Raw genomic sequence first — 25766 nt, 5'->3', positions numbered from 1 at the left:
AAGTACCTCAGTAGGATGGAAGGACTCCGCCCTGGCATTCAAAACCTGTTCATCTCTCCCGGGCGTGAGAAGAAGACGGCCTCGAAAAACACCATCTCCTTCTGGTTAAGGGAGACCGTCAGGAGGGCCTACGAGGGAGCTGGTCATCAAGGTGCGAAGCCCCATGACATCAAAGGTATAGGCACCTCCCTGTCTTTCGCCAAGAACCTGGCCGTCAGCCAGATCCTCCTGGCAGTGGCGTAGAAGAGGCAGTCCACCTTTATGGCCCATTACCTCAAGGATTGCATGAGGAGGTCTTTTGACACCTTTGAGATCAGGCTGGTGGTGGCAAGCCAGCAGAGGGACTAGTTTAGCCTGGGGGGGATTCGTCATATGAATGTGTGTGTATGAAGCGTGTCCATCCTCCGTTTCCTATCTTTCCTCCACCCTTCTTCCTTACTGGGCCTTCGACATACTCTACAAGAACCCTCAGCTATCAGGTCGGGACCGGTACTATTCAGCGGGAGCATCCCCACCTGCGCCCTAATCCAGCGGGGCGGGTCTCCCCCCCTTCCCCCTCCTCCTTCCTTCCTAAGTAGGTCGACCTCTTCCTTAGACAGGGCTCATCCTTCCCTAGATACTCCTGCCTGCTAAAGATTAAGTCTCCTACAATAGTAGTTCGAGGTAAGTATACAGCATTGGAACATATCACAAATTTTAAGTAAATTGTATTTTTCCTAGCTATACTTACCAGAACTACGGAGTTTTTACTCCCACCCTACCGTCCCCGCGTATCTGAGGGCAGGAGCTCTAGAGGTGTGGAAAGGACTGCAGGTCGGGTCCGAGGTCATGATCTTCGACCCTTGGGCATGTACCTGGCCGGGAGTTTGGAGGGAATAACCAGTTTTTTCTGGTTGGTACCGGATTGACATCCAGGATTTTCCTACAATAGTAGTTCCGGAAACATAGAAATTACTTAAAATTTGTGATTTTCTTAGGATTTTTGACAATTTTCCTGCTTACGACTTATCTCAAGAACAGAACCCCTGTCGTTAATAGCGGACTGCCTGTATCCACTAGGCTAACTCTTGTTAATGTTATTCAATTTCTCTTTGTACTGAATTATCATAAGCCAATATGTATTGAACCTAGAGAGTTAGCTGAAATTAATATATCATATATGTATAAAGTACACTATGTAGTGTAGGCGATGCATACTTTCATGTTCCGATACACCTGGGAGCCCCCAAGTATTTACCTGGGCTCTTGCCCCTCTAGCGAAATGGCTTCACCTCATAGACATCAACGTTGGTCTGTACTTAACGACTGGCTCTTACGCTCCCCATTGGGATCAAGATATATGAAGGATCTGTAGAAGACTCTGCTTCTTGCCCAGGATTTGGCCGTTCTGCTAAACTTCAACATGCCTACATTAGTCTTGACAAAATCGATCGTCTATATTTTGGGATTCACAATTGCATACGGGAAGTCCAGAGTTTTCTTGATTGCCCTTCCTGCTCAGCAAAGGAATGGATGAGGCTCCAAGGAACCTTGCCATCCATCGAGAAATTTGTACCATTGGGAAAGTTATACACCCGAGTGTTTCAGTTTTACCCAAGAGCCAGTTGGTGCAGGAAGGAGTTTCCAGGTTCTTATGTGCTCCTATCACTCCAGAAACTAAGGAGAACCTTCGGTGGTGGCTTTTAGAAGCAAGATTTTTAGTGAGAAAGCCACTAACCCCCTCTGAACTTGGACCCAACATTGCATTCAGATGTGTCAAATCTAGGTTGGGGAGCCCTTTTAAACAGAAGTATCTGGAACGAGGTCACCAGCTGAAAGGGATTTACACATGAACGTGAAGGAGCTGAAATCAATTCACCTAGCTCTTCAGTCTTTCACAACAGGACAGTAGCTGTCCATTCAGATAGCATGACTGCTCTAGCTTACATTAGGAGGTTTACTCATTCTTTCTCTTTTTACAAAGTGACTAGAGACTTTCTTCTATTGGGACAAGACAATCAGACTAACATTGTGTCCCGATTTATTCAGGGCACGCTAAACGTCCTTGCGAACGAGCTAAGTCAGGGTAGACAGGTTCTATCGACGAAGTGGACACTGAATCTGTAGGTGTGTGCTGGCCTGTGGAAACGGTGGGGTAGCCGATGATAGAACTGTTTGCAATGTCAAGGAATCATTACCTACCTCTATTCTGCTCTCCAGCTCCAGATCCTCTAACATGGACACCAGATGCCATGATTCAAGATTAGTCAGCCTAGATGTGTACGCTTTCCCACCGTTGAGCATGGTGAGGGAATTGGTGAAGTTCGTCACCCACCCCGAGACGTCAACAACTAGTAGCTCCCTTCTAGCCCCAGAATGAAGAGTTCCCAGACCTAAGACTGCAGGTAGATTACACGAGACTATTACCGCAGAGAAGGGTTCTCAGACAACCTAACCTTTACCGATATTACATAAATTTATCCAATCTCGCTCTGACAGGCTTCAGGCTGTCCAGTTGCTTGTCAGAGCAAAAGGCTTTTCAAGAAAAGCTGCAGAGGCAATTGCAAGGTGGTAAGCACCATTCTTCTGCTACAGTCTACCAAGCAAAGTGGGCAGTTTATAAGTGACTGGTGTCAGGAAATTTGCATCCCGTCTACTAAAGCCAATCTAGCCCAGATTGCAGATTTCTTGCTTTTCTTAGGTTATTGTGAGGATTAGCAACCTCTACTATTAAAGGTTACAGGGATATGTTGAACTTCGTGTTCAAACTTAGAAATTGGTGATTTGATAAAATCGCTAGACACATCGAAGCAAGAGAAATCTAAATCTCCATTGGTTGCCTGGAAATTGGATGTGGTTCTTAAATGGATTTCAAACCCTTAGATTCTTCTTCCTTAAGGAACCTGACGAGGAAGACTATTTTTAATGCCCTTAGCCTTAGCCATGGCAGAAAGAGTGAGCAAACTTCAAGAGCTCAGTAAGAAAGTGTGTTTTTATTGTAGTGTCTTACCGAACAATTATAGAGCCGTGATTTCCACGAGCGGCAGGATACTAAATTCAAATTTAGCGCGTCGGCGTCGCCAACACTGGTGGTGATGACGTCATCTCCCTCCACTCGCGGGAGAACCAGGTACAACTGCCCAGGTGAATCCAATTCTTTTCCTGCCGGCGTCCGGTGAACATCGGTGGTCGGTGCGGTTGGATGACTTTGCTTCGCTTTTTTTTTCTGGTGGAATTGATCTTCGGAATTGGTGAAGTACTCTTTTTTGGCGTTGTTGTTATTTTGCTTTTTATTTAGGCGTTGCCATGTCGGATTCTAGTCCGTCGGGAGTTAGGTTTTGCATCTCAGGATGTAAAACTAGATTATCCAAGTTAGAATATGATTCTCACACTAAATGTGTTAAGTGTAGGGGACAGGTTTGTTCAGCAGATCGAACATGTAACGAGTGTAGTGATTGGACTGATTCTCAATGGAAGTTTTTTAGTTCATACTCGGAGAAATTAGCTAAAGACAGAATTAGGGAAAAAGCAGCGCTTAGGGAAAGTAGACTTAGCTCTGCTTCGTCTTGCGATGCATCTGTTCCTTCCTGTTTCTCCTCAAATTGTTATGTCTCCTTTAACTACACCTCCTATTCCTCTACTAATCCCACTTCTCCGGCTTCCCGTGTAGTTTCTTCCGACACCATTGCCAGTCTGGAATCGAGGTTAGATCAGAAATTTTCGGTACTAGCGAATACGGTTTTGCAACTTGGTAATTCAGTTAAGACGTTTTTGGAGAAAGCGGCCTCAGGTAAGAGTGTAGTTGAGGGTGCGTCTGTCTGTCCTGACACGTCTCCTAGACAAAGGTCACTGTCCAGCTCCCCCGCACCGGGGAGAAGACATACCGGAAGTCCAAGGGAGTCGATCGGGATTTGCCCACAGACAGGCGCCTCTCTTGTTGAGCCTGTTGCGCCTCAACAGGGCTCGGTTAAGCGTTGGAAAGGTGTTGCGGTCAGACGCCTTTCGAATGATTCAAGCGATTCGTCTCCGGTCGCGCGGCGTTCTTGGCGAGATTCGCACGTTTCGCGTCCCTTAAAGAGGCGTTCAGGCGCCGATTCTTCGCCTCCTCCAGTCAAGCGGTATAAGGAGCCTGAGAGTAGGGTTGCGCCGCGGCCGTTAGCGGCTCGTTCGTCGCCTCAATCTGTGCCTTTTTCGGCTCCATCTACTAGTAGAGATTGTGGTTTTAGCGCTGTAGCTAGCAGTTCTAAGGGTGTTTCTTTAGGCGCTTTTTCGTCTGTTACGCCTGATGCGCCTGTTTCGCCTCGAATTTCGGCTCCGAGCGAGGCGCAAGTAGTTTTTTTTCCGGCCTCCTGCTGAACATTTAGGCTCTTCCAAGCCTTCGTTAACTGTTTTTGATTCGTCTCTGGCGCCTTTGCGCAAGCAGTTAGAGATGTTAACCAACTGGATGAATGAGTCCAAGGGTGGTTCGAAACCTTCAGATCCGGTTGTAGTTCCGTCTACTTCTTCGGCGGTATCGGAGAATGAAGAAGAAGTAGAGGAGGAGGATTCACATCACCTCTCGTGTTATTCACGTCTCCTTAGATTTCTTCTGGTATCTTATCCAGATTATTTTGAGAAAGCGGCTCCGCGCTCCCCAACTTCGACTTTTTTGATGAGGAGGAAAAACTTCAGACCCTCTCCTCCCAAACTGTTCTATCTAAAGCGGTTAGACATTCGTTGAAAGAGACGGAGAAATGGATGTCTATGAAAAGAGACTTAGGGAAGGCTCTTTTTGCTTACCCTCCCTCTAAGTTGCTTCGTAAGAGGTATAGGTTTTATGTAACTGGGGAAGCTCCTTCTCTGGGAGTTTCTGCCTCCTCCAGGGAGACTTCTCCAGTTTAATCGACTCCTCTAGAAGATCTGCTTTCGCCGCAGCGAAAGTTTTCTTTACAGCGCCTGAGTTGGACCACGTTGTAAAGAATCAATTTAAACTTTTGGAAGTCTTTAGCTTCCTTGATTGGACTATTGGCGCTTTAGCGGCCAAGATCGAAGACTGTCCTTCTCTTTCCCAGGAGTTAGCGGAGGATTGGATTGGTGTTCTGTCCTGTGCGGACAAATCCATTAGAGATGGATGTGATGAGTTAGCTTCGCTCATCGCCTTTGGTACCCTTAAGAAAAGGCAACTTTGGTGCTCCTTTGCTTCTAAAAGGGTTACGTCCCAACAGAAGTCTGCTCTCTTGTTTGCTCCTTTTCCTTTTTGTGAAGATAACCTCTTTCCAGACGATGTAGTGTTGTCAATTTCGTCTGCGCTAGATAAGAAATCTACTTCGGATTTACTGGCACAGTCTACTAAGAGACCTAAAGCTCCTGTGGAGACTGTTCCTTCGGTTTCTCCTCTGGCCCAAGCGCCTTTTCGAGGGAGAAAAACCCAAGCGCTTCTTTCGGCCGAAATCGAATTTGCTTTGGACCTCAGTCTAAGGCCTCGGCCAAGGTTAACAAACCTTCCAAATGAAAGCTCGGTTCTTCATGCACCAGTGGGAGCCAGGCTGGCTCTGTTTTGGGGAGGAATGGGGAAAAACAGAGGAGCAGAAGCCTGGGTAGTGCAAGTACTCAAGTTCGGCTATCGTATTCCTCTCGTTTCACCTCCCTCGCTCTCACCTGTGCCAATTCCATTCCAGGCATACTCTCCGGGCTCAGACAAATTTCTGGCGCTAGCCGCAGAAGTGGAAGCGCTTGTTCTCAAAGAAGCGATAGAACAGATAGAAGGGGATTTTCCTCCAGGCTTTTACAATCGCCTTTTTGTAGTTCCCAAGTCATCAGGGGGCTGGAGGCCGGTTTTGGATGTGAGCGCCCTGAACTTGCATGTCCAGAAAACAAAATTTCATATGGAGACCACTCGGTCGTTCTGGAGTCCATCAGACAGGGGGATTGGATGGTCTCTCTGGACATGCAAGACGCTTATTTTCACATTCCGATACATCGCGAATCTCGGAAGTACCTGAGGTTCATGTTCGAAGGCAAGGTGTTTCAATTTCGGGCGCTTTGCTTCGGACTAGCGACCGCTCCTCAAGTTTTCACCAGGGTTCTATCCCCGATAGGAAGCTGGCTACACATATTAGGAGTAAGAATCTCCCTCTATCTGGACGATTGGCTTCTCCGGTCGGAATCAGAGAGTCGGTGCATGAAGGACCTTGGAACAACTCTGGATCTTGCCAGAAAGTTAGGAATCTGGTCAACAAACAGAAGTCCCAGTTGGTTCCATCTCAGAGCATCCTTTATTTGGGGATGATTCTGAATGCTCAAGTTTTCGGGCTTTTCTGTCCCCGAAGAGGGTTCAAGGCTGTCTGGAGACAGTTCAGGAGTTCTTGGACAAAAAGGTAAGTTCTGCCATCAGTGGATGAGGCTCCTGGGCAAATTGACGTCTGTGGAGAAATTTGTGACGTTGGGAAGACTGCACATAAGACCTCTGCAGTTTTTCCTGAGAGCCTCTTGGTGCAGGAAGACACACCAGGACTCGATTACCTTTCCTGTCACAGATCAAATAAAAGAGGACCTAAGGTGGTGGCTCTCTCGAGCAAGGTTGGAAGAAGGGTTAGATTTACGACCCATCCTCCCGAACCTACAGTTCTTTTCCGACGCATCGGACACAGGTTGGGGAGCCCTACTGGGAAATCAACGGACTTCAGGAGCTTGGTCGGAGAAGGAGAAGAAGTTCCACATAAATGTAAAGGAACTGTTAGCAATTTTCTTAGGGCTCAGACAGTTTCGGAGCTTAGTAGAAGGCCGAGTAGTGGCAGTGCATTCCGACAACTCCACGGCTCTCTCGTACGTGCGGAAACAGGGGGGGACTCAGTCTTTCTCTCTGTACGAAGTAGCCAAGGATCTCCTCCTATGGTCAAACGAAGCGAAGGTTTCAGCTAGTCCCGAGATTTGTTCCGGGAAAGATGAACGTCCTGGCGGACGAGTTTAAGTCGTCAACAACAAGTGTTACCTCTGGAGTGGACTTTGGACAACAAGATTTGTCAGAAACTTTGGCGCCTTTGGGGACGACCGTCAATAGACCTGTTCGCGACATCGAGGAACAACCGTCTTCCTCTCTTTTGTTCTCCAGTCCCAGATCCTCTAGCTTGGTCGGTGGACGCAATGCTGTTGGATTGGTCGGGTCTGGAAGCTTATGCATTCCCTCCGTTCGGTCTAATAAGAGAGGTGCTGAACAAGTTCATGTCGCACAGCAATGTAACGCTAACGTTAATCGCTCCCTTTTGGCCCAGGAAAGAGTGGTTCCCGGACCTTCTCCAGTTGTTAGTAGACTTCCCCAGACTTCTTCCTCCAGAGAAGTGGCTTCTCAAACAACCTCACTTCAAGAGGTTCCACCAAAACTTGTCCGCTCTAGCTCTGACAGGGTTCAGACTGTCCGGAATCTTGTCAGAGCGAAAGGATTTTCAAGAAGAGCTGCAGAAGCTATCGCTCGTTGTAGGAGAGAGTCTTCTAACAAACTCTATCAAGGGAAGTGGAGAATCTTCAGAGAGTGGTGTAGAAGTGCTAAAGTCTCTACTTCTGCGACCTCTTTAACAGAAATAGCAGATTTTCTTCTATTTCTTAGGAACTCTAAGAAACTGGCTCCTTCGACGATCAGAGGATATAGAGCCATGCTCTCTTCGGTTTTTCGACATCGAGGTTTGGATATTTCCTCCAATTCAGATCTGTCGGACCTCATTAGGTCTTTCGAAACCACTAAGCTCCCGCAAGATACAGTGGCTTGGAACTTAGATGTGGTGCTTAAGTTCCTCATGGGGCCACCGTTTGAGCCTTTGAAGTCGGCTTCACTCAGGAACCTGACTAAGAAGGCACTCTTTCTTATTGCACTAGCTTCTGCTAAGCGTGTCAGCGAATTGCACGCTATAGACAAAGAGTCGGTTTCTCTCAAGGCAATGCTGTATTTTCGGTATCTTTGACCTTTCTAGCCAAAAATGAGAATCCTTCTAATCCTTGGCCGAGGAGTTTTGTGGTAAGGAACTTATCTGATTTGGTTGGACATGAGGAGGAAGAAAGGCTCTTATGTCCAGTCAGGGCTATTAAGCAGTATCTGTTTGCCACTAAGGGTATCAGAGGACAATCTTCTAAGCTCTGGACCTCGGTTCAAAATCCCTCTCGTCCTCTTTCTAAGAATGCTATATCGTTCTTTATTAGAGAGCTTATCAGGGAAGCTCACTCGCAGTCCGAGAACGACAATCTTTCCGTTCTGAGCGAGGTTAGAGCAGTGGCAACTTCTTTAGCATTCAGAAAGAATTTATCTTTAGCTTCGATTCTTCAGAGCACGTTCTGGAGATCGAATTCGGTTTTTGCGAGTCATTATCTCAAAGAGATAGAAACGGTTTTCGAGAATTGTAAAACGTTAGGTCCGGTGGCGGTTTCTGGCATGGTGTTGGGAGAAACGGCACAGGGGTCGTCACCTCTATGCTAACTTTTCACCTTGAATAGGTTGTCGAGTTCAAGGGAAGCTGGGGGTACTGAGTACCTGGGATACTCACCAGTCTGTTAGGTCAGATTTTACAATGGTTGGGTATATATGTTTTTAAATCTGGTGTTGGTGACAAATGTTTTGTATGATTGAATTTCTGGTCTTAGCCCAGGGCAAGGCAATCTTTGTTGTTACTATCCTCCGTCAGTCAGCCTTGACTCGCTTGAACTACGGAAGGATTCCACTCCTGTAGAGGCTAACTTTGGGCAAATTCCAATTCCTCTACAATAGTAAGAAGAGCACCGACCAGAGGCAGTAACAGTCTGCTGCAGCTCTCTTACAAGGTAAGGTACAACAGACACCTTGAGTGTTTAATGGTATTGCAATAAATGTAACCATTTAAAAATACTAGTGGGTCCACTGAATCCCACCTTCCCATAAATGTGTAATCAGCTCTATAATTGTTCGGTAAGACACTACAATAAAAATGAAATTTTCATTATTAAAATGAAGTTTTATTGTATACTTACCGAACAATTATGATTATACCCACCCTCCTCCCCTTAGGTGGACGGACGGGCAGAAAGAATTGGATTCACCTGGGCAGTTGTACCTGGTTCTCCCGCGAGTGGAGGGAGATGACGTCATCACCACCAGTGTTGGCGACGCCGACGCGCTAAATTTGAATTTAGTATCCTGCCGCTCGTGGAAATCACGGCTCTATAATTGTTCGGTAAGTATACAATAAAACTTCATTTTAATAATGAAAATTTCATTTTCCCAAGGCAATGCAGTTTGCTCTTTAACCCTGGGATTTTTTTAGCAGAAAACTCGAATCAGTCCAACCCCTGGCCTCCTTCATTTGTCGTCAAGAGCTTTGTCATTATCCTGGGCCCTTCAGATCAGGAGAGATTGCTTTGCCCAGGTAGGGCACTGAAGTGTTATATTGAGAGAACGAGAATCAGTTGCACCTCTCAAAAACTATGGAGTTCTGTAAAAAATCTCTTATGGCCACTGTCTAAGTTAACAGTGCTGTAACTTGATGCAACATCAGGATACGACGTTGAAGGCAAAAATCCGACTTAAAGTGGAAATCAAATTATGGCACGGCACTGGAACGGATCACCCACCATAAATCGAGGATGCATTGTACCTTATATTCTCCTCTACCTCCTCTCTTTGATAAAAAGATTGTCAGGTTATTGGGAAGCCTGGGAGGGTACTATGTACTGAGAGTATGTACCCACCAGTCATTGATTTTTATGGTTGGATTGCATTGTTTGATTTTATGTGTGGTGCAAGTGAAATTTATCTGGTCTTTTGTTGTATGTGGCCAGGACACACACACACACACACACACACACACACACACACACACGTTATGCTTTACATATGTATTTGTTTGATTGTTAGCTTTGTAACTTGCATGTCACTCCTATGTTGCAAAACCCCCACTGTAGTAGGGGCGACCCTTGGGTCTACCGCCACACAAGTACAGGTCGAGAGGAATATAGACAATCTACCTGCAACAGCTCCCTCACCAGAAAAGATTACAACAAGCATGTTACGATGCTAGGTATTTCTATTACAATTGATCTCCATATCTGAGTGCTTTTGAGTAGTACATGTCCATATGTCCCTCCACCTATCAGTGTGGGATTCAGCTAAGTAATTATTTGGGAAGTTACTTATATATCATTACATATGGCACAAACGAATTGACCTCTTTAGCCATGTTGTACCTATTCCTCTCCGAAAGTGGCCGAGGTCAATATACAAAACTATTTTATTATAAAAAAAGTCATTTTGCATATTTAGAAAACCTATTAACCTCATTTTAGTGTATACAGTGCATTAATGTGTAATTCTTTATAGTAATGATTCATTGTTAAATGAATAGATATGATATTGCTTTTCAGTCATGAAAAATGATAATGCATTTCGAATTACAGTGAGTAAGAATAAGAAGGGCAAGAAAAAAGTTAAACCAAGAGCCAAGGAGTTGGGAGATGAAGATCGTGAGCCTGCTTCACCTCGACGCTACACACCACCTCCAGAGAAACCCATGACTAATTTGAACAAGAAGTGGGATAAACAGCCGGACTATATTGATATAACAGGACTATCTCTTCACGAGTACCAGCTTGAAGGTGTTAATTGGCTCAGGTAAGTTATTTCTGGTTCTCCACAGGTTTGATGCAAAGCAGTGTGCACTAAGCATAGCACTGTAGGTGCACCGTTGTTTTTCTTAAACTTACTTCCATTTACTTTCTCCTCCTGACTGATTGCCCAATATCTTCAGCCAATCTAGTTCAGGTCTTACTTACAGACCACCCTACTTACGAACAAGTTATGTTACAGACAGCCGTTTGTATCTTGAATTGTTCATTAGTTGATTTTTAATATGTAATGCATAAATTATGTTGTTTACATTCCGAGTTAACTCTGTAGCCTTAGATTATACTATTTTCACTGCATTTTAAATCATACGGTTTTATAAAGAATTATTTTGGAAGCTAGAAAGGTAAGAAGAAAATAAAATTTAGATTGATAAAACATTCAAAATTGAGTATTTTTTCTTTGCTTTGAAAGTTATGAACTTGGAGAAAATTTCTCAGGAGCACCATCTGACATTGTAAGTTCCTAAAGCAAATAATGCACTCTGCCATTTATTAGCAAAAATGCATAAATGTTTCCTATGGAGAGAGGAAATGTAGAAATTGGAAATTCATCATAGAACTATTTTAATTTGGGATAAAAAGTAGGAATATTTTGCAAGTATGAGCAAGTATTCTCTTGATTGTAAGAAGAATGCATGATAGTTTATCATGAGAATACTTATGATGATCAAGGGAAGAGTATAAGGTACAGGTTCTTCTCCTCCTCATATTCTGCTAATTTTATTAGCAGAATAGGTGCACACAGCAAAATTTTAACTTTTTACCTGGTTGCTCGTGTCCATGAATGTTTGTAAGTAGGGTGGTGACTGTATTGTTATATGGATTATTTGTTGATGAACTACTAGAGGATTGACTTGATTATGGATATATACAGTCTGCCTTCATAAGTCTTTCATTCAGTGCTCCAGGATCTTTTTGACTCGGCCACCAGTAGTTCATGGGTGGCCACGAGGACAGCACCAAATGTTGCTTCAGTTTCTGGATTCTCTCAGATTTCAGAACTAAAGTTTGCTCTGTAAATACACAAGTGCAATTTATTTCCAACAGATAACATTCTGTGAAACTCAAAAATATACAGCATACAAAAGAACCATAATTTGTGTATATACTTTTGAAACTTGCAATAATTTTTTTTTTTTTTTTCATCCAAATAGTACTTGATTTCATCATATACATCATGTATAGTGTAAGCTGTATTTTGCGTAGATTACAATAGGCCAGGCTTAGCCTATCATTAAATATCTTGACAAGATTTAAGGTTTGCTTTTTATACTCGGCTTATAAGTCGACCCCCCATTTTGGGGGAGATTTTTTAAGGTTAAAAGGTCACTCGTTATACTGGCATTATGGTACTTATTCAGTGTCAGAGAAATACATAGAAAATTAATAGTTTCTAAAAATATATACAACACAGTTTAGCTTAACAAAACAAATCGCTAACTGCAGTATTACTAGCGAATTGCAAAATAGATATACTAACTCATACAATATTAAAAAAAGACCGTAAACAGCCCTATGACTATTTCAACCTTCACACATAGTGTCGGAGTAAAAAAAAAAAATTGAAGTGTATCTAATGTACCATACATTCTCAACACCCTCCATGCTTTATCATCGAATCTGTCTTAAGCTTTTCATGGAGCTATGTACATTTGATTCATGCACCATAATCCTTGTCTAAAACCAAAATTTTCTTCACTTATCAGTCCTATATTAAATTTATTGCTTTCTCAAATAAAATCCTGCCCTACAGCTTCCTTGGTATACCAAGCAATGTTATGCGCCTTCAGTTTTTACAGTATCGTCTTATCACCATTACCATTCTGCAACGAACATTTATGCCTTCCACATAACCCTTTGGAAACTAGTGCCAACTTTCTTAACTCCCCACTTCACCTCAATTGGTCCATAGAATTTTTTTATTTTCAGAATTCTTACATTACTTTCATTAACACCTGATCCACAATTTCTGTAAATCCTTCTAACATGTCTTTCTTTTTTCAATCAGAATCCTATCGTTTTTTCAGTCAGAATCCTACCTTATGCTTTCCCTTATAGGACATAAAAGCGCCTCAGTGGCGTGGTTGGTATGGTGTTTGCGTTCCACCTCAGTGGTCGCGGGTTCGATTCTCGGCCATTCCATTGACAAAGCAAACAAACAAACTTATAGGTCATGCTATGCTCTCAAGTCTTTGCAACAGCCACTATCTCCTTCACTAATTAGTGTAACAATGACTCCAGACATAATTTACAAACCTTGGTCAGTTTCATCACACATTCATTACTTGGCCAACCCAATCATTTAGTTCTTATTCTCTGTCTTATGCATTCAGCAAATTTTAAAAACAATTTACTGCACAGACTGCATTAATTTAAGCAGCTCTCTGCTTGGATCTTTTGTTGAGATCAGTTTGTTCGTTAATTGCTGGAAAATATTTTTTATACTATTGGGAAGTATTTTCCAGCTTAGTATACCATTAGGTTTCACTTAGTCTGTATATCATTTTTCTTGGAATTTTTTACTTCAACAATTTAATGATTAAATAGAAAATATAGAGTGGATCCCCCGTATATTGGGGAAAGAACCACAACCACAACCATATGCAAATACCAAAAATCCGCAATATGTTGGAACCCCTCTAAAAGCACTTATAACTGTATTTTAATAGCTGGAAAAGCAAATACCCCACAGAAAATGCTTAAAACTGCCTATTTTATGTTATTTTTGTGACAAAAAGCATTTTTATGATAAAAAATATATTTAGTTACAAAAATTTTTGAAAATGCAGTAATCAGTACATATTTTTACAAAAACGTCCATAGATTGCCTATTCCTCAAATTATTGAAAAAAATGCATCTCAGAAAAATTTACGATTGCTGAATCGCGAATAAAGGGGAGTCCACTGTACTACTGTACTGTATTATAGGATTTAGGGTGCTCATCTCAGTCTTTTGAGAACTGAAAAACAGATCATGAGTTTTTTTTTTTTTTTTAATGCTTCTAAAAAGCTAAGCAAGTTATCAGATTTTTCACTAGTGTAAGTATTGTATTTATAGTGGTAATAAATAACAGGGTGTGTTAATTTGCATACAGACACAGACTGTTGTCATCATCATTTTATGCCTCCCATCCACTTTAATATATTATTGTATTATATTTACTTGTTTGAAAAAAATGTTCTTAACCCCCAAGATATTGCAATGTAGTCATGTGATACCATTTTCTTCCCACTTCAAAATGTTGGGTGCAATGTCATCCATCAACTTCACTTGAATTGGTATCATTTTAACATTTAATTATTTTCCATTTTTTAACTAATGCTTCAAGAGGAAGTACAAGTATTCAGCTTTAAAATGATACCAAAACCAGCTGTGTATCACTTAAAATCATCTCAAAGGGTTGACATACATTAACGTATAAAGTTTGACCCACTAGTCAGCTGAACTAGAATATTATCTATAATTGCCCATGAGCAATCTGTTATTTTATGTAGATGCTTTACTCTCATGCAAGTTTACTTCTAAGGAGGTCTTTATTTATTTATTTTTTTTTTTATCTTACTGCAAGCAGACACAGCTATCAAAATTAGCTATGCTAGTCAAGTGTATAGTTTATCTGTCTATTTATTTAATGTTTATTATCCTTGCAGGTATTCATGGGGTCAAGGAACAGACACAATTCTTGCTGATGAGATGGGTTTGGGAAAGACCATCCAGACCATTGTATTTTTGTATTCATTGTATAAGGAAGGACACTCTAAAGGACCTTTCCTTGTTGCAGTACCCCTTTCCACCATCATTAATTGGGAGCGTGAATTTGAAATGTGGGCTCCAGATTTTTATGTGGTCACATATGTAGGTGACAGAGATTCTCGAACAATGATTCGTGAGCATGAGTTGTCATTTGAGGAAGGTGCTGTTCGAAGTGCTTCCAAGGCAACGAGGATTCGTACCACAAATGTTAAATTCAACGTCCTCTTGACTTCATATGAAATGATCTCTATGGATCAAGCCTGTTTGGGCTCATTAGAGTGGGCCTGTCTGGTTGTAGATGAAGCTCATAGATTGAAGAGTAACCAGTCCAAGGTATATTTTCTATTGTGCTAAGTGATTGATATACATTTAGAGATATAGTGTCTTGAAAACAGTTGTATTTTTAGATAGAGAAAGTTAGTTTATGAAAGTTTCTCTGTATATTTTGAAATATGAAAATTAGTAGATTTCATCCTCACTCTTATGAGAAGTAATAAGTTCCGTATCTCCATAATTCTAATAGACTTTAGTTGCTCGGTAATGTTAATTCCAATGGCCATAGTACTTTGAAAGCTTATTCAGGGATAAACTTGTGGGCTGGGTTATAAATTAGTTATTTTTGCTTTTCAGTTCTTCAGAGTGTTGAGTCAGTACAATATTCAGTATCGCCTGCTGTTAACAGGTACACCATTACAAAATAACTTGGAAGAACTTTTCCATTTACTGAACTTCTTAGCTCCAGACAAATTCAACGATCTTTCAGCCTTCCAAAATGAGTTTGAGGATATTGCCAAAGAAGACCAGATTAAGAAATTGCATGATCTTCTTGGACCACACATGCTTAGGAGATTAAAAGCTGATGTGCTCTTGGTATGGAAGTTATATTGACTTAGTTTACACTGATAAATATCATTAATTTACACTGATAAATATTGTATGAACATTTTATTCATAAATTAGATTTTGTATTGGTTTAGTTTTCAGTATCTGAAGTCAGTTAATAATGTACTTTTCAGAACATGCCTACAAAATCTGAATTCATTATTCGTGTGGAGTTGTCACCCTTACAGAAGAAATATTACAAGTACATTCTCACTAGAAACTTTGAAGCTTTGAATTCCCGTGGAGGTGGACAGCAGGTGAGTTAAGAATGGCTGATTTTAAGATTTTGTCGTCTTATTTGTTTTGTATCGAAGTACGCACTGCATGGTAAAAATTGAATAGTTTATTCTTCTACCCTTTGCTAATGATGTCTGTTTTCTACAGGTATCACTGTTGAACATTGTGATGGATCTCAAAAAGTGCTGTAATCACCCATACCTATTCCCAGCAGCCTCTGAAGAGGCCCCAAAACTTGCAAATGGCATGTATGCAACCAGAGATCTAGTGAAAGCTAGTGGAAAATTCATTTTGCTAGAAAGTATGTTGGACAAACTGAAGCGAGATGGTCACAGGTACGTTTTATGGAGATTTGAATTTTGCACTGGCACTCTGTTTGTTTTGTCAACTCTTTAAACAAAAAACTTTTAAAAGTTACTTTAAATCATCAAACCAACCTCTCTCCTATGTATGTATTTTCGTTGTTCAAAACAAATTTCGATAACATTTCTGTGCTCTTCAAATGTTATCTTAGTCCATTTTTAAGGTCTGTAAAAGCTGCATACATTTTTTTTACTACATGTATGATGTCATTTTTTAAGGTTTTATGAGTTGCTACAATTTTTATACTACATGTAGGCCGAGTCCTTTTTTAAGTAGTTCTTCTTCTTCTTCATCATACTACATTAGGCCAAATCATTTTTTAAGGTCTTTATAAGCTGCATACAATTTTTTTGCTACATGTAGGCAGGAAAGTATACACAAAAGAAAGGTACTATATACATAAGAGAGCAAAGGAGTCAAGTAAAAATATATACAGGCAGTCTCCGGTCCATGTGGGCATGTAAATGTAAAAGTTAAGACAAAAATATCTTGACAGAAATGTTCCATCAATCATCATCTGATAAATGTAATGAAGTTTTTAAGTTAAATAATTAATTTATTTCTATGCATCCCTTCCAACCCACCCAAAAAGAATTATGAATTTTTATTAAATGGTCGTATGCAGTAATATCTAACCCTTAAGAAATGTAAGATCCAACATCATAAAATTTTTTTAGTGCTCTCATTGAATTAGTAAGAAAATAATGCCCATTATATTTTATTAATATTTATTAAGTATTTTGTCCATCACCATCAGGAATATTCAAATCTTGCTTATTTTAGAATAATTATGAATGTCAGATCATTTAGACCAACCCATATTTTGAGGTAGCTTCTTATAGTAATGACACTACGCTTTACAGGGTTTTAATCTTCTCGCAAATGACCAAGATGTTGGATGTGTTAGAGGATTTCTTGGAGGGTTTGGGATATAAATATGAACGAATTGATGGTGGTATTACTGGACAACTTCGTCAAGAAGCTATTGACAGGTAAGTAGTTTCAGAGGCCATTAGTCTGGTAGTTGCTACCAATTTTTATGTGATGTACATGTTGATGATCATGATGGTCGTTTATATCTTTGTAATGAAGTACTTCAAATACCTTTGCTTAATATTTTTTCTCATCCATAGATTCAATGCTCCAGGAGCTCAGCAATTTGTGTTTCTGCTGTCAACTCGTGCTGGAGGTTTGGGTATTAACTTGGCCACTGCAGACACTGTTATTATTTATGATTCTGACTGGAATCCCCACAATGATATTCAAGCTTTCTCCAGGGCTCATCGTATTGGACAAGCTAATAAAGTAGGTATTTACCAAGTAACATGTTGAAATTTTGTTATAACATTTCATTATGAAATTTTGAATTACAGCAGTATTTTAAGTAAATATGAGTATTGTCAGTGTATGTATGATGCATTAATAATAACTGATTTGTATTAGAAGTGCACTGTATTGCTTTTATTATTGAGTCCTTCTTTTTCAGGTTATGATCTATCGTTTTGTGACACGTAACTCTGTTGAAGAGCGTGTAACACAGGTTGCAAAGCGAAAAATGATGTTGACTCATTTAGTTGTGCGACCTGGGATGGGATCCAAGGCAACTAATTTTTCTAAGCAAGAATTGGATGACATTTTAAGGTAAACTAATATGAAAGACCACTGATATTTTTGTCATACTGTGGGTTGAAAAAATCATGAATGATAGGAACACATTTTGAAAAAGAACTAATTCTGTCAAACTATATATTTTGCACATAAATATATAAAGGAGTTGCTGTTGGTTTTCATTCTAATGTTTTTTAATAATATGTCGGTTATAATTGTAATTTTGCAAAGAAATATTAGAAAAAAACATTTATAATCCAAGAAAGTTACTGCATCTTTGATCTCGGTAAATTTACGTAAATATTTTACAAGTAGTAGTACAGGTATTCTCCTACTTACGATGGGGTTAGGTTCCAAAAATAACTATCGTTTGTTGGAAAAATCGTATCTCGAATATAAACTACACTAGGGTGATTAGTACCATCTTGACATACAGGGTAGCTTAGCCTACATTAACGCAGTAACTATATACAGTAATACCCTGGGTTACGAATTTAATCCGTTCCAGAACCTGCTTCGTAACCTAAAAAATTCGTAACCTAAATGGATTTTCCCATAAGAATGTTATAGAAAGCAAATAATGCGTGCCACCCGACCATGAATGACCATTTCAATTCATATTTTTCCATTTATTTTTGTTCACTAAGGTTGAAAATTCGTGTAGGAATTACATAAAATTATAAAACTGAAGAATGAAATTAAATATAAACACTAGATTTAATATGCATGCACAGTAAAACCTGAACTTTACCTTTGGCGAGTGTGGCTGCTGGCTTGACGGAGACGGGAGGAGGGGAAGGGGGAAGAGGAGAGGGTTAGGGCTTGGGGGGAAATCTCCCTCCGTGAACACTTCTGGAAGACTTTCTGGTTCTTTCTCTCGAGAGCAGCGTTCACTACCATCACTAATTTTACGCTTACGCGACACTGTGTCGTCTTTCACAATTTTGAAAAAATATTTTTTATGGAGGCTTGCTTTTGCCTGTTCTTTAAAATTTTATATAAATGACCCACCCCATTATCGATAAACAATTTTCTACATCGTCGAGAATATAAGGCCGTTGTTTCGTCAATACTGTGACACCTCTTGATGCTTTACTGGCTTTAATTTCTCCCTTTTTCTTCAAAATAGTGCAGATCGTTGATTGCGACCGCTTGAAGAATGCTGCAATGTCTTTCACGCGCTCGCCTTTATCATGCATTTGGATAATTTCCTTCTTCATTTCAACCATAATCATCTCCTTCTTTCTCATGCTTTCCTTCTTGCTGCTTGCCTTCGTCATCTTGGGAGCCATTGTCTTTAGTATTTGGGTAATAGTAACGTATATAAGCACTATCACGGAAACACAACACGTGCGCAAATCACTAAGCAAATTTGAGAGCGTATCACGGACAGATGCGTTCAATCTTACAGCCAGCGAGATAGTGAAAGAGTTAAAAAGGGTCAAGGGATGCGTGGGAGGAAGTCACATGACCCTCGTTAAGTTTTGGCCAAAAAAAAGTGTTCGCAGATTCCACACTCATCCGATGTCCGATGTAAACAATGCAGGCGGCCTCCCATGATGGAAATTCGCGCATTTGTATTCCAAGTGAAATTCGTATTCCATAATGAGGGTGTCACTTCGTAAGTTAAAAAATTTGTATACTAATCGTTTCGTAACCCAAAGTATTACTGTATATATACATTACTGTAATTTTTAATTTCAGCTAATTCTCTACATTCAATGCAGATTGGCTTATGATTATTCAGTACAAAGAGAAATTGAATAACACAAACAAAAATTAACCTAGTGCACTCTATGGTATATTGTATACATCCAAATATAGCCTAGCCTACAGTATACTCTATACTACATATACTGTATAGTTTTACGTATATAGGGCCTTGAGAGAAGCTAGATACGTAAACGGAAATAATTGAGGGATTTCAAGAGGGAATTTCTTTAACTTACCGTAAACTGATAGTTATTAATTTCTTTCTTTAGAGGGAAGGTCGCCAGAAAACTCAGCTCGTTACTTTAAAACTATTTATTTACAAAAAGGCCCGTGCTGGCCTGGAGAAAAGTTAAATGATATTGGCCCCCACGTTGGGGCTTATAGTCTCATTCAATTCAAGCTGATTTCCATTCACTTGGGTTAATGCACACTTGCGGCAGAGAGACGGCACGTGACTCATGGAATCTGGAAAAGAATCCCAGATTAAACGAGATAAAAGGAAAAATGACTTCTTGCTTTGATTAAGGCTGATTAATTCTCTAACATTGGGGAAGGTAAACTCGAATGGTTCACTGAGGTATGCACGAAAACTTGGTCTTTAACAAGTCACAAAGGGGAGCACGTGGCCCGATGAGGACAAAGGGCTTCTGATGTAGAAGGGGTAAAAATGAGAATTGAAAATGAATTTAGCAAGAGTCGTATGGTAGTAAAAGGTGCTGGGTTGAAGTTTACACTTTCAGACGTACCTTTATGCAATATTCTGTGTATCCTTGTAGAAGAATGCGGCCTGACCTCTGTTCAGGTCTGGGGTTCGTGTCCACCAGTACGTCGTGGGTAGGCCTAATTTTGGGAGGCTGGCCATTTGACCTCTGTCCGAGATCACGTCTCGCAGCCGACTGAGAGCGATACTGCTTGCTTTCGAATCACGGGGCTTCCAAAAACCGCCTCGAGCATTGCCTGAAAGGTGGTAAACACAACGCCAGCAAATTGGGAAGGAAAATAGGTCTTATTGTAGAAGTCCCTAAAATCCATCTCGAAGCCTAGCTACTCTTGTGACCTGCCTCTCTTACCCTAAGCTTCCGTCAGACCGGAAATATCATTCCTACGACATACCCACTCTCCCAACAACAGTAGCTTCAGGAGACGGCATGGCTGCTACTTTTATAATTAAATATAACTAAAACTCTGCTGGGAAGGCGAGGCGTTCTATAGACGTAGCAATAGTAAATGATAATACTATAAGCCAATTCCTGAGGTTCAATGCATTCTGGCTATGATAATTCCGTATAAAAAAAGAAAAAGAAAACAAGAATCAGATTTGGTCCGACATCTGCATAATTGAACGATGTCAGGCTGCTGATGGCTACTTATAATTATCAAATACAAACGTAACAAATATGCATCCTTTCTGTGAGTGTTTTAAAAACACATTACTTCACAGTATACAATAATATTGTATGTATTATCATATTATTGTATTATAAAATACTAACAGAGCGGTCAATGTTTTGGGTTGGAAATCAGCTAATGGAAAATGCAAGTTTTATTTCGCCTTATTGAACTCTATTCTAAGCGAATTTTCGTGCTTCTAGTTAGCATAAACTATCTAAATGCTCTACTTATATAAACAAGGTAATTTCTCGATATACAATGAGTTTTTAATTGAAAATATAACTTTAATGTTTCTTGTAAACTAAATTATTGTTTTCATCAACAGATTGCGTTGGGTCATGTTTATTATGTAAAACAGTTATGTGATTCAGTTCACCGTTTTCCCTTTATTTCATGGTAATACAAGCTTTACATTATTTATCTTTTATCGGCATGAAAACACCAGTAAAATGTGTTCTTTCAAGCCCAGTACTTTCGATTAAAGTGATTTTCTCTCAATTTTATCTATGATTGTGTTTGATGGCATAAGTTTACGGGAGTTTTATCCTTGTTGCCAATGCATGATAATAGTCATCAGCTGCTTGAAAGTTTTCTCAGCTTTAGCTACAACTTGGTTTAAATTTAACAGTATATTTCCTTGCTGATCTTTGATCTATAGTGAATAAGGTTGTTACATAATATATCAGTCCTGTTCGACATATCGTCATTTATAAGATAATTACGGTAATTGTTTACTATGTATGATGTTTGAAATACAATCGAAACAGATGATGTTGTTATCCAATTCAGTTGTACTTAGCAAAGAAGTTGTTTCTCGTTCAGTTGTTCATGGCTGTACACATTTATGCAGAGTATAATGAAACAGTATTTTCATCATTCTCTTTTGCTGTTTTTGATCTTGTTTAACCAGAAGATGGGATAATGTTAGGCTATTGTAATTTGGTCTCTCTTGTTCCCTGATTGTATGCTGGTGCATGCACCTGTTGCAAGCAAAATTTGAAAATATTTCCAAAATATTGTCATATCAGTATTGGTTGCTAACCCCATCATAAAATCGGATTATCACATGACAAATTATCGTAACTTGAACACTACCCGTATACTCGGGATTTATTATTGATTTTAGTTCTTATCTGTTTTGATTTTGTGTGGACTGTAATTATGATCTATTAGAAAAAATATATAACTGTAAAATTTACAATTGTTTTGTAAAAGAGGCCCCACAAGGGGTTATCAATAGTTGTTCAACTTCCTGTGGAAGTTAGGGAAAATATTTTTGAATTTTTTTCCTACACCATGTGCAATTGGATATCTTCCACTTTCCAGTAATGTGTTTTTTTTTAAATTAAATTGGCTGACCTCAAAGTTTCCCTGGCATGGGGTGCTACATATAGAATTTTTAGCCCGGCTCTTAAGAGTAATGTGAATACTGGGAAAGTTGAATTTAATGTGAATACTTACTGGGAAGTAGCCTCTATGATGTTTGTTATAGGTTTTGTCATCCTTAAATGTGGCTTGCAGTAGTTTTGAAGGTGGACTAAAGGGTCACTAGAAGTTTTGTTCGTTTTAAGTTCTCATGGTGAAGTTTCAGATCACATCCAGCATTTAGAAGTTTTTGAAAGGTTTACACTTAGTATTTATTATAATGACACCAAATATGTTGAAAAATGTGTATATTGTAATGTATCTATCCATTCGAACAGGTTTGGAACAGAGGAGCTTTTTAAAGATGAAGAAGGTAAAGAAGATGAGGCCATTCACTATGACAACAGGGCCATTGAGGAACTTTTAGATCGTAGCAAAGAAGGCATTGAACAGAAGGAGAACTGGGCTAATGAGTACCTGAGCTCATTTAAGGTGGCGTCATATGTCACCAAGGAAGGTGAAGAGGTAAGTAATACAAATAACTTGGTAGTTGTTCATATATGGAGCAAACCCTCAGTCCTAACAACCAGATAAATCTTCTGGTGCTAGTTGGAAATCGGTCAAAAAACAATAAAAATTGTATGTGCAAGGAATCTGTGGCATCTGGCATCTAAGGTGTAGAAGAGGTGAGCAGTCACCAACCACACATGAAACCTGTGACGCATCTAGCCTTTCTTCAACCACCTTGGAGAGAGTTATGTTCGCTTTTACTCTCCTCCCTATCCTGTTTTTTAAAGTCTGTGACTCCTTCCTGCTTTTTGGTGTTTTGGGTGTCTTGTGTGCTTTGTGTGATAACTATGGATTCCTCCATCAGTTCTACGAAGTTGTGGGCGTGTCCAATTCCTAGCTTTCACCTTAACTGATCCCCATACAACTTGCAACTGATCCCCATACAACTTGCAGTAGGTGTCATGTTAATTTTTGTGATGTAACCAGTCCATGCCCAGAGTGTTGTTCCTTGTCTTTTATGCTGTGGAAGAGCTTCTACAAGAAGAGATTCCATCGTAGGATGTCTACACATCCATCTTGGGAGTTGCTCAGGGTGATGTTTTATTTAATGCTGCTCCCTCTCCTTTTGTGGGGAAGAATTCCCTTCGTAGAGGGAGGAGGCAGCACCATCTTTTTTTTTTTTTTTTTTTTTTTTTTTTTTTTTTTTTTTTTTTTTTTTTTTTTTTTTTTTTTTTTTTTTTTTTTTTTTTTTTCCAGAGATCGATTCGCACAAGATGGCATCTGTGTGGGCCTCCTTAGGCCTACGAGAGGTCCCCTCCTTGGAAGCCCTGTTGTAACATTTCATGTCTGCACGCCGTCCAGCTACAGCTCTCTCAGCAGTCCTCCCTTCTAGCCTCAATTATTTTGGGTCGCATGTGCTGCCTCCTAGTCAGATGCCATCTGTAATTATGCCTCATCCTGGGTTGCCCTTTATCTTGCCATCAGGTAGGCCATCATTCCAGGCTAAGAGTTTGATGCACAGCATCGTCTCTGCTTGTGATGTCAGTTCCAGTGACGTCACATCCAGCTTCCTCCATGACGTCATCCCAGACGGTTGCCAATCCATCAGAGATGTTCTTGCAGGCTATGGTTGACAAACTGGACTATTTTTCAGGAGAGGTAACTTACTACCTCTTAAAGAGGAAATGTAGATCACCATCTTCTTCTTTGTCTCCTTCGCCTTCATCCCCCCACTTGCTCTCTAAGTTAGACGGAGGATTGAGGACTTTGTCACTTCACCTTTTGGGTGTGTGAGAGATATGTTGTCTCCCCCATACAGACTTGAGTCTCCTCTTCATGCACTTGGACTTGATTCTCTCATCATGGAGTGGAAAAGTGGGTAGTAGATGTCCTTCATGTTGGGTATTTACTTCCATTCAACTTCCCTCCTCTCTCCGATCATCCTCCCCTGCACTTAACGTATACCCGAGTCTCTGAAGCACCTGGCTATCCAGGAGGAAGTGTCGAAGATGATGGACAAGGGCGCTGTGGGGAAGGTAGATTGTTCTTCCCCGGGGTTGTACAGTCGAGTCTTCCTGGTACCAGAGGCCATGGGCAATTGGAGGCCAGTGATAAACCTTTCAATCTTGAACCACTTTATAAAGAAGGCAAGATTCAGGATGGAGACACCCTGGACAATCTTGACAGCCGTAATGGAGAGCAACTCATGTTGTTAGTAGGCTTGAAGGACGCCTACTTCCAGATTCCAATCCACCCTTCATCCATGAAATTCCTCTGCTTCAGCCTTGGGAGCAAGTCTTTCAGTTCAAGGTTCTCTGCTTCAGCTTAACTACAGCTCCCCAGGTGTTTACAAGGGTCTTTACCCTAGTGTTAATGTGGGCTCATGCTCAGGGAATTTGCCGGTTGAGGTATCTCGACAATTGGCTGGTCTTGGCAAGTTCCAGAGAAAAACTGGTTCGGAACAGGGACCGTCTTCAATTTTGTCAGAGCCTAAGCATCGTGGTAAATCTGGAGAAGTCCAATCTACTTCCCAGCCAGACAATAATGTACCTGGGAATGGTGATAGAGCAGCATCGTCGAGTTTATCCTTCGGACCAGAGGTTACTGAAATTAAAGTCTGTCGCTCGCTCCTTCCTTTTGAGGGGGGAAGCAACCAGCTCACCAGTGACAAGTTCTCCTGGGTCTCTTGTCTTCTCTCAAGAAATTGGTTCCTCTTGGACGTCTTCACATTCATCCCCTGCAGTGGAGACTCAAGGAGTTTTGGTCCCTGAAAGGATATTCCCCTCAGCTCCAGGTCCCTCTGTCAGCAGAGGTAAGAAGCTTTCATTCTGTGGTAGTTGGACGACCAGAACCTGACAATGGGAGTTCCTCTTCATTCACCCCCACCTGATCTGCTTCTGTTCTCGGACACTTCTCCGAAGGTTGGGGTGCTCATCTCGAAGAGCTCCTGGCCTTGGGGCCGTTGAGCACACAGGATAAACAACTCCACATCAACATGTTGGAGTTACGCAGCTTTCCTGGGTCTTCATGAATTTCGAGAAGGGTGGTTGGCCACTGTCGTTCTGATGTCAGACAACACCACGTTGGTAACGTATGTGAATAAAGTGGGCTGGTGTCTCACCAACTTCACTCGTTGACAGTTGAGTTACACCAGTGGGCGATCAACAGCTTGGTGGAGTCATGGCTAGGTACATTCCAGGCAAGAGGAATGTGATGGCCAACAAGCTAAGTCGTCTGATTCTTAAGTGGTCTCTGCATCTGGACATAGTGGACAGGCTATTTCTCTTATGGGGAAGATCCATGTTAGACCTCTTCTCAACACTCTTCAACAGGAAGCTAAATCCTTACTGTTCCATGGACACCCTTCAGCATCATTGGAACGGTCTAGATTTGTACACCTCCCCTCTGTTCTGCCTGATCTGTCACATCCTGAACAGAGCAATGGGTTCCAGGAATTTCAGGATGACCATGGTAGCTCCTATGTGCCCCCCCAGGCAGAGTAGTTCCTAGACCTTCTGTCTCTTATATCAGCGGTTCCGAGAGAAATTCCCCCTTGGCACAACCTTCTCTGCCAACCTCATGTGGAGAGGTACCACCAGTCAGTAAGGTCCCTATCTTTTCACTACTGGACTGTCCAGTATCTCTTGCGAATGAGAGGCTTTTCTCACAGAGTAGTGACTCGGATGTCCGGCTACCTCAGGACCTCTTTGTCAGCCTTGTGCCAAGGCAAGTGGGCTGTCTACTATGATTGGTGGTGTCGATGGAGTTTCTCTCTACTTGGAACTTCTATTCAGCAGATAATGGATTTTATGATCATCCTCAGAGCTGAGAGGATTCTTCCTGT

At 40.8% G+C, this 25766-nt stretch overlaps 1 protein-coding gene across 11 annotated transcripts in view; it reads left to right on the top strand.

Annotated features, from left to right (window-relative positions):
- LOC135217153 (chromodomain-helicase-DNA-binding protein Mi-2 homolog) overlaps window positions 1-25766 on the top strand; it is a 272789-nt gene that overhangs the window by 129110 nt on the left and 117913 nt on the right. For all 11 annotated transcript variants that reach the window (XR_010315081.1, XM_064252898.1, XM_064252891.1 and 8 more), the window contains exons 13-21: window positions 10372-10585; window positions 14251-14686; window positions 14984-15223; window positions 15370-15492; window positions 15620-15807; window positions 16699-16827; window positions 16969-17140; window positions 17322-17476; window positions 22252-22438. Coding sequence is in view for 10 of the 11 variants with exons in the window: in XM_064252898.1 (XP_064108968.1) it covers window positions 10372-10585; window positions 14251-14686; window positions 14984-15223; window positions 15370-15492; window positions 15620-15807; window positions 16699-16827; window positions 16969-17140; window positions 17322-17476; window positions 22252-22438 (1844 nt within the window). In the remaining variant the exon portion in view is untranslated. The remainder of the gene's footprint in view (window positions 1-10371; window positions 10586-14250; window positions 14687-14983; window positions 15224-15369; window positions 15493-15619; window positions 15808-16698; window positions 16828-16968; window positions 17141-17321; window positions 17477-22251; window positions 22439-25766) is intronic.

The sequence above is a fragment of the Macrobrachium nipponense genome, chromosome 19 (assembly GCF_015104395.2).
Source record: "Macrobrachium nipponense isolate FS-2020 chromosome 19, ASM1510439v2, whole genome shotgun sequence".
Classification (NCBI taxonomy): Eukaryota; Metazoa; Arthropoda; class Malacostraca; order Decapoda; family Palaemonidae; genus Macrobrachium; species Macrobrachium nipponense.
This window is presented reverse-complemented; position numbering and strand designations above follow the sequence as displayed.